We start from the raw sequence: 9,071 nt of genomic DNA, 5'->3' as shown, positions 1-9,071 counted from the left end.
TCATTTTGTTATGCTTGCAGCAGCATCCATCCATCCATCCATCCATCCATCCATCCATCCATCCATCCATCCATCCATCCATCCACAATCCTTATGTTTTTACTGTGAATAAATATAACAATATTTATCATTTTAACCATTTGGAAGTGTACAATTCAGTGACATTTAATACATTCATCATGCTGTATGTCCATCAGCAATATCTAAACCCAAAACTTTGTCGTCATCCCCAACATAAACTCTGGTCTCATTAAGCAGTATCTCCTTCTCCCCTGTCCCACTCCCTGGGAACTTCTATTGTACTTTGTGTCTCTGTGAATCTGCCTATTCTAGGTACCTCATATAAGGGGAATCATACATGTCTTCTGTCTGGCTTATTTCACTTGAAACAGAATGTTTTCAAGGTTCATCCATGCAGCATATATCAAAATTTCATAACTTTCTAGGAACAAGTGGTACTCCGGTGTATGCATAGACATGTTTTATCATCTGTGGATAGATACCTGCTTCCTTCCTTCCTGTGATACTGCCACAGCCTCATAAACTGCCATCCCTTAGCAGCCTCTGGCCTTTTCATTCATTCTTTCTGTTGGCATAATGGCCTTTCTAAGACAAACCACCATAATGGCCTTTCTAAGACAAACCATAATGGCCTTTCTAAGACAAGCTGCTCCTTGGATACATTCATTACCCTGCAATGTATCCCTGACCCTATGCCATTCTGAGCTGCACCGTGGTGCCCAAATTGCAGTGGTCATCTGTGTGTGTAGGATTGCCTCCACCCACTTCCCCAAGCTGATCTGCTTCTTTCTCCTACAGCCACACCAAGAAGTCTCACTCTGCCCTAAACATGCCATGCCCTTGGCCTACTTATTCTTTTTCATTCCATTTTCCACACAAAAATCACTACACATCCTTCAGAATCCACATTAAATGTCATTTCTGTGAAGCCCTCCTGAACTCTACCAGGTCACTGGTTGCCCTTTTTTCTGTTTTTCCCAAGTATGTCTTTCCTACCTCTAATTTTAGTCCTTATGCCAAGGTACTGCTTACTTGCCTGCCTTTTTCATTAGATTAACCATAGATGTTTTATTAACTTGGACTGTAGATATTTTGCATGATTATTCCATGTGCCTGGAAACTAGAGCAATTCCCCAAGAATGTGGCATATATGAGCAGTGTGATGGGGAGAGGCCTGCAGGTGGAGTCAGAATTCTGGGTTAAAATTTACATACAAATTGTCCTGAGAGGTTGAAACAAGGCTTTTGTGTTTTATTCAGGGGATAAGGTATAATGGTGGGAGTCTTTTTTTCTTCTTCCTTAAGTAAAAGTTGTAGATTTTATGTCAGATCATAGTAAAAAAAATCTGACATTTCTACATTGGGAGTACAAGCTAAAGCTGAGATTTGATTTTGAAATATGAAAGTAAACTGTAACTAACTCAGTTTAAGTCTCTAGGATTTATATTTATATATAACCTTTAAAGTTCTCCCAACTTTTCACCCTGGAGAAAAGAAGGAATTACAGTAATCTTACTCAGAGCTGGAAGTCTAGAGAGACACCCGTTCTAGGTTAATGGAAAACTGACATGGGTTTGCCTAGGCTTCTAGCAGCGTCCATCCCCCTCTAACTGATGTGAACTCTCACACCCAGGGACACAGTAATGAGTTTCACATTTTAAATCGAGTGCTTCTGTGGTCCAAGCTCAATTGCAAATCACTTCTAAAAACATTTCTTCATGGCATTTTTAAGAGCACTATTTGTTTTTAAACATCACCCTTCCACAGTCCAAAGCTGTTTCTTAATGTTGTTATTGCTCATGGCAAACCCATCTCAATTCTCTGAAAACTACTTTTTAGTGCTTTCTATTTGTGTTATTTCCACTCAAGTGTGCTGGCACGTGACTCGCTCTCCCTATACCCCCTCCCTCATCAAGGGCCCACATGTGGAATTGAATCAGAAGCATACAGTGTTAGCATTAGAAGGCTCCCTGGAGTTCATCTAAACAAATTCAAATCTTTGCATTTCCCTTCCTTATCAAGGATGAATAAACTAAGGTACTGGAGCAGAGGAGCCACAAAGTAAGTAGTAGCAAAATTAAGCTAGGACTCAAGGACCTTCAAGTCTTAAAAGACATCTAGTTTGATTTCCCCAGAAGTAAAACATGAAAACAGTTGAGGGGTGGGGAGGGGGGTCAATCCCAGGAAATACTAGCAGGGACATAGGGAAAACATCAGACAGGGCAGGAAAGGCAGCAATTCAGGATGTGTTAATGAACAGATTAACTCTGGGGGCAACTGGGGATCCATTCCCCCAAGAACTTCTGGAGTGGTTTAGAACAAGCCCAAAGTTGTCCCACTGGGGGGGCAGGAACCTGGCAGTACTCATCCACCAACTCTTGTTTGTCCTGGTTGGGGGCTGTTCCCAGGACTTTAAGTCCCCTGCACTTCCAGCCTGTTCTATTCAGGGGACCAAGAATTTTTCCACATCTCTCTGGAAACCTCACAGCTCTGCCTCAGAGATGAGAGGCTGAAACAAAAGGTGATCGTAGGGCTGGTATTTGCAAATGAGTAAATATTATCCCTGTTTTTTGGGACTCACCATGCACTTTTACACCTTTCCACCTTTGCACATGCTGTCCCTTCTACCTTGTATGACTTCTTCAAAACTCCTATTCATGCTCCAAAGGCCAGCTCCAGTGTGTGCTTTTCTTTTATGTCCTTTCCTGATTGCTCAGGAAAAATGATTGCCCCTTCATTTTTGCTCTGATAGCAGGTTATATGCTGGCTCTAAAATAACATGACCAGGTAACATCATGCCTCCTTGTGTGCCCAGCTGACCTACTAACAGTAGTAGTAATAGCTAATGTTCATTGAGTTTAACAATGACTATGCACCAGGCATTGCTTTAAATACTTTATGTGAATAAACTCATTTAATCCTCTCAGCAATTCTATGAAGCAGCTGCAGTTACCATCTCCATTTGGTAGGAAGGAAGCAGAAAGAGGTTAAGCAATGTTCTCAGTATCGTGTAGTTACCAAGTGGCAGAGCCAAGGCTTGGTTGCCGAAGGTCAACCTGCCAAGGGCCTGCTTTTAACCACTGCATAGGACAGCCTCTCTTTGGCTGGAATAGAGAAGGGAGCCCAAGGACTGAACCCTGGGGGTATTTCTACCAGTTTTTATAGGGCCTCATGCCAGGCTAGGAAACACTGTCTCCTATACAATCTTAAACAGGCAAATGGAAGATTTACATTTTACAGAGGTTACCCTCACTTTAGTGCCTAGGCTGAATTGGAAGAGGAGAAATTGAGAACAGAGATTATAGACAAGAAACGATGCAGAGATCCAGGTAAGAGATAAGAAGTCCCAAGTTTGGCAGGGAACTCCCCACTGCACCCCAGCTGACCTCTGCTCCCCTCCCTAGCTGCTCCCAGCACAGCAGGGCTACCATTCATGGATATACAGCTGGTGCCCTGCACAAATGCACCTGGCCAAGGGGCATGGAGGGGCAGGAACACATACTGGGCTCTGACTGCCACCTGTGAGCCCTGAAGAGGACTCACATATGCCAAGAAGGAAGGGCTCCTTTTGCTTACTTTCCCAAAGAAGCCAGTGTGGACTAGCAGTGGACTTGCCAATTCTGACATCTTACACTATTTTTTGTTTCCTGTTTGTCATGTTTTTTCCCATCTCTGTTTTGAATTTTTGGTTTCCTCTGCTAAGGACCCTTTTTCACTCTTTCATTAATTCATTCTTTCATTTATTCATGCAATACTTGTTTTTTAGCACTCATGATGTAGCAGGTAACCTTTTAGGTGCTGGGAGGCAGGGGGGAACTTACAGTCTAGGGGACGAGGTGAATATCAATGAAATGATTATATAGATATGTCACTCTGACACTTTCTTTGAAAGCGAAGTCAGGGGACCATGAGGTGCTGGGGTGCTGGGGACATATCTACTCTGGGATGCAGGTGGCCGTGGTAAGATCATCACTCTGCCACCAACTGAAGGAGAATTCCCCCACCTTGTGCATGACCTGCCAGCCACAGTGCAGAGCCCAGGACCCTAAAGAATACTAATATAACATCTTTGAACACCCGTTAATTTCTGGGTGCACAGTCACTCAGGATGTGGTCCTTGGCCCTTGCCCCTTGGGGTACTGATCTCATGAGGGAAACAAGCATTACCGCACAGCGACCCACGCTGCCACAGGAGCAGGTCCACAGGTGTAGAGCACGGGGACCTTGACCCGGTTGTGGGCATGAGCAGCTTTTGGAGGAGGGACCCAAGCAGGGTCATGGAGCTTCCCAGGGCAGGGGATGCCTAGCAGGCAAAGGGTGAGGGTCACAGGCCCAGCTTCCCTGGCTCCTCCACTTACTCTTAAGCACAGAGCAGTCTGTCCTGACTCTTTTTTTCAACAAGTCATGTCTCCCTAAGTAGGCTTTAAGTTCCCCAAGGCCCTGGAGACTGCACACATGTGTGTGTGCAGGTAGGGAGAGGCAGAAGGTGAGTGGTGCCGAGAGTCCCTGCCCCCGAGCTCCCTGCCAGCTGCATCGTTTGTGCCTTTCCACCTGGTCCCTCCATCCTTTGGGCCTGACAGGCACCCCTGCAAAGCCACCAATGGAAGGGTAAGTCCCTCCTGGGTAGATGTCTGCCAGAAATAGCTGCCTAGGGCTGGGAACTGGATAGACAGGGCAAGAAGAAGGAGGAAGGAAGGGATACAGGTGAGCAAAGATGCACTTAGATTTCTGCAATGTTCTTGCCACTGCTTTTCTTGTATCTCCCACATTTTCACCTCAAAATACAGTAAAATTCCTGAAGAGATTTGCCAAGAGGGGGGAAGCAGTGTTTTTGAGGTGGGAATGGAAAGCAGTGTGATGGAAAGAGAGCTGGAGTCAGGAGACCCAGTTCATGAGTCCTGCGGTGTGACCCTGAGCAAACCCCGTGCTCTCTCTGGGCCGGCATTTCTCCCCTCGTCCAGTGTGCACGCTGGGTGAGCTGCTCTGCGGGGGCTCCTGCAGTCCCAGCCTCTGTGGTCTCCAGCTTCGACAGCAAGGTGGGAGAAAAGCCTATCTCGATGGCAGGCTGTGTTTAACCTGTCTCCGCTGAAGCCAGGTCTGTGAAGTTATGCAAAATAGCCCCAGAGGAAGACGTTGATGGCCAGCAGGAGGACAGCATTAACGTTGCAGACGCTTCTCCAGAGTGGCTCCTCCTCGATGCTGGTCAGCTTCTGCTGGAGTGCGGCTGCCTCTGCTGGGCTTAGGGTTTGCTCTGGGGCACTGGAGAGCCCACAGAACCAGCCCCAGAGCCACTTTCCCCAGGACCTGCATGGGGCTGAGGGACAAAAGTCAGGAGAAGGAAAGCAGGAGGGAGAGGCAAGGTGGGGTTGGAGACACGAGTGATGAGGCAGCAGGGGAGGGAGAGATGGTGAGAAACCAAAGAAAAGGGTGAGGCACGTGGGAGAGGGGATAGGATGGCTCAGCCCTTCCTGCAGGCCCACAGCCTGGGTGCTGAGCTGAGACGCCAGACTGGCTCTGGCCACGGCATCCTGACAGTCACCTAGCAGAGGGTGCTCAGTGTGTTGGGGGGCACTGTGTGCTAAGGTGTGAGGATAATGCCATTCGTGCAAATTCAGGGCATGAGGGTGGAGTTGGGAGCCTGATCTCAGCCAGGAAGGGGGCAGCAGTTGAGACAGCCGAGCCCTGGCACTGCTGTGGGGTTGGCCCCCAGGCTGGAAGGCAGGACCCCTCCTTCCAGGACCAAGGCCGCAAGCAAACCACTTAGCTTCTCTGAGCCGAGGCTCTTTCTCTCTCTCACAGGTCAGTGATGCCCTGCTCTTCTCCAGGTTGTTTTGAGCATCAAAAGAGAATGGAGATTTGGCCACACTTTAAACAGTGAACAGTGTCGGAGCAGTGCAGGGAGTGCAGGCAAACATAACATTCTCGCCATGTGTGCGCCTGTGCAAGGCAGCCACCAGCTTCCCGGTGCGGAGAAGAGCCCGCTTTGAGGTTAAAGGGTAGCACAGTTCACTAAAAACTAATGGTAAAAGAAATAACAAAGGAGGTAAGTATTTAAATTTGGGGGGGGATTAGCAGATAGCATATTAATATAAAATTAACGTGAAAAACCTCTCACTGAGGTTGAATAGAACCCATTAGAAATGCTTTATCATCTTAATGGCTTTGAAGTTGGTATTTGGTGAGCCCAGTGTGAGCACAGAATGCCAAGGATGTGAAGACCCTGGGAACCGTCTGTTCTGGCTTCCTCGTGCTGAGGAGGAGAAAGGCTCAGAAAAAGGAAGGGGCTTGCATCCGGTCACAGAGCTGCGGAGCTGCACTGAAAGCAGTAACAGAAATTCAGCATTTTGATAGTACTAGGCTTTGTCACTTTACAAGCCTGGCCGAGCACTCGCTTTGGATTCTCATGCGAGGAGGCCGAGGATGCACAGAGCTTCACGTGTGAGTTCCGGTGCCCAGAAGCCTACATCACTTGTAAGTTGTACTGGTGAGCAATGTCCTGGCACGTCTAAATCTGTCTACAGACTGGGACGTATACACTTTTTTCAGATCTACTCTGCTAGCCTTTACATTTCTGCTTAACTTTCCTTCTTTAGGAATCAAAATTACACAGCCACGTTTCTTTTTAACTTGAGGGCAACACTGGAGAGCCCTCCTCTGCCCGTGAGAGGTGGCTGCTTCTACCCCCTTCCTGATGTTTCCTTTGGCAGGAAAGGGGCTTTTGCATCCTACAGCACTTGCCTCTCCTTGTCCTTTTCCTCCACCTTGGTTGGGGAAGGATTTCCCTGAACTTCTCGGCTGACTCAGTGTCTCCTTTTGGGAGCAAGCAGCCCACAGGGGGCAGGCGTTTCTCTGTTTCTCCGCAGACAGGCTCTGCCCCTTGGCAGGGGGCCAGCCAGGGAGGGCTGCCAGGGACCATGTACGGCTGTCGAGTCTTGGGGTTCAGCTGGGAGGCTGTGACCTGCCCCCTCCCACTGGGAACTACCTCCACAGCTTCTTCCCCTCCTCTTTCCTCTCTCTTGGTAGCTGCCTCACCTAAAAGAGCTCGTGCTCTCAGAAGCATTCCTCCATGCTGTACATTTTACAGCGGCCCAGACCTGATCCTTGTGACGATGTGGGGGAAGCAGACTTGAGACACCAACATCTGGTGCATAGTTCGCAAAGCTTGGAAAGAGACAAGGGGCTAGTTACATTTTGCCAAGCAAAATACACCTAAAGTAACTGGGGCAACTGATCAGTCCTGGGAGGGTGACTCTGACGGTGCTTTCTGAAGTGAGAGCCTGTGTGGGTTTGAGCTTGGAAGTTTGTAGTGGATTACATTCTCCATTATGGATAGCTTTTTACAGTGACCACTGGCTTTTAACTGCTGCAGCTTGGGCAAGAAGATTTGAGACTCAGATATGCGTGGGCTTCTGGGGCTTATGATGTCATTAACTCTAAGCAAGTGAGGGTTTCTCGGTCAGGGCAAAGGTGAGGGGCCTCAACAAAGGTGGAGGTTTCTCAGGCCTCAGGGGAATCACAGGGTCCCTAAAACCCATCAAAGGCAGAGAGCTGAGTGGCACAGGGGAGCCGGCTGTGTGAGCCCAGCAACCATGCTTTGATACTTTGATAATCTTATCTATGCTTTAACCTTGCTGGAGTGGCTAAAAGTGTGGCACAGCAGAGGCTAGGCATGGAGCTAAGGTACTAGTTGATGCCCTGATGGGCTCTGCCCCATCCAGTAGGACAGGGCACCTGCTGAAGGCCCCCACCACACCAGGGGCTGGGCTTCCCTCTAACTGAGGCAGGAAGTAAATTTAGGACTTAAACTTCATTAAATTTTTAACTCACAAGGGCAAAAGAAACTGATGTTGGGCATTAACTTGTAAACTGGCTTAACTTTAATTTTTCCTCAGGAATTTTATAATTTGGAAATTGCTGTAATATTGTCGCTACATCAGAATGTCTTAATGTTGCTATTTAATCTCACCACAGGAAAGTTATAGACTCATTGCATCTTAAACAGCTACATTATGTCTTATGCCAGTTTTCAACCTTAGGTACTGTATGGTCTTGGAGTAAAGCGAATTAATGTACTGTCCTAACATACTTAAGAACTTTCAGGAAGCATGTGGTCCAAACAGGAGCTCAAGGAAGATACCACAGGGATGGTGGTTGGTCTGGAGGAACATTATGTAGACACACAGCACAGCGTGGACACGTGGCTGCTCCGGCCCCATAAGGGATAGCCATGCTTCTGTGTGACTATATGCAGAATTGTTACACCCAGTGGTAAATAAGTAAATTAAAAAGTGGTTGTGGCGGCTGGGGGAGGGTCTGTTTCTTTTCCATGTCAGAAGTTTCCTTCCATCTGGAGGGACCTCAATTAGTGTAACAACCTTTGATTTTCTGCCGCCCGGCTCATTCAACCAGGGGTCATGAAGGGACTTTCTGTCTCAAGACATTGGAAACATAAAGAGGGCGTGCTTGGCTCAGTCCCTTCCTCCTCCTTGATCGCAGTGCAATGCTCACAGGGGTAGGCGACTGCAGGTGCCTCTGTCTAATGCTGGGGTTCAGTATTAGGAAGTGTACCTCCCCCTAAATATAAGCCAAATCTGTCCACCTCCACTTCATCAGCAATGTGGCCAATATTTTGGTTCCTGACTGCTTTACTCATTTTTCTTATTTCTCAAATAGTTTAGTAGCCACATGGAAAGGGAGGAGAGGTGATAGTTTCTGGGCTCCCTCAGAGACTCCATCTCCAAATAAGGTTTTTGGGGACCCACGACAAGGTGTCTGCCCCCATTGCTCCTCTGTGAGGTGCACCCCACATACCCTCAGCCTACCTCTAGGCTGCTCCTGGCCCTGGCTGGAGTTCTCTGCCCCTCTGCCTGCTGCAGGGCACTCCCCGGATGGCATCTCCCTTATTCCTGCGGTGCCTTCACGGGCCTCCTCCTCCAGCTCAGCGTGGGGACAGTGCCGGGTCCACCATGTCAGGCGAGCAAGCTGGAGGGACAGAAAACACGGCTTGACTCAATTACCTTTGGAGGAAAGTCCTGCTGTAGAAGAGGAGGC

General features: G+C 48.0%; 1 protein-coding gene across 3 annotated transcripts in view; it reads right to left on the bottom strand.

Moving 5' to 3' along the window:
- Nucleotides 1–2,179: 2,179 nt before the first annotated feature.
- The window catches only part of SLC5A9 (solute carrier family 5 member 9), a 28,337-nt gene continuing 21,445 nt past the window's right edge, over nucleotides 2,180–9,071 (bottom strand). For 2 of the 3 annotated variants that reach the window (XM_036893097.2, XM_057500189.1), the window contains 2 exons: nucleotides 8,843–9,002; nucleotides 2,180–5,334 (listed from right to left, as the gene is read on the bottom strand). In XM_036893097.2, coding sequence (XP_036748992.2) covers nucleotides 5,126–5,334; nucleotides 8,843–9,002 — 369 coding nt within the window. In that variant the 3' untranslated portion in view covers nucleotides 2,180–5,125. Of the gene's footprint in view, nucleotides 5,335–5,375; nucleotides 6,337–8,842; nucleotides 9,003–9,071 lie in introns of those variants that run through there. The other variant, XM_036893098.2, reaches the window with a different exon arrangement.

Source organism: Manis pentadactyla, chromosome 4 (assembly GCF_030020395.1).
Source record: "Manis pentadactyla isolate mManPen7 chromosome 4, mManPen7.hap1, whole genome shotgun sequence".
Taxonomy (NCBI): Eukaryota; Metazoa; Chordata; class Mammalia; order Pholidota; family Manidae; genus Manis; species Manis pentadactyla.
Note: the sequence above shows the minus strand (reverse complement) of the source record. Positions and strands in the feature narration are given on the sequence as shown.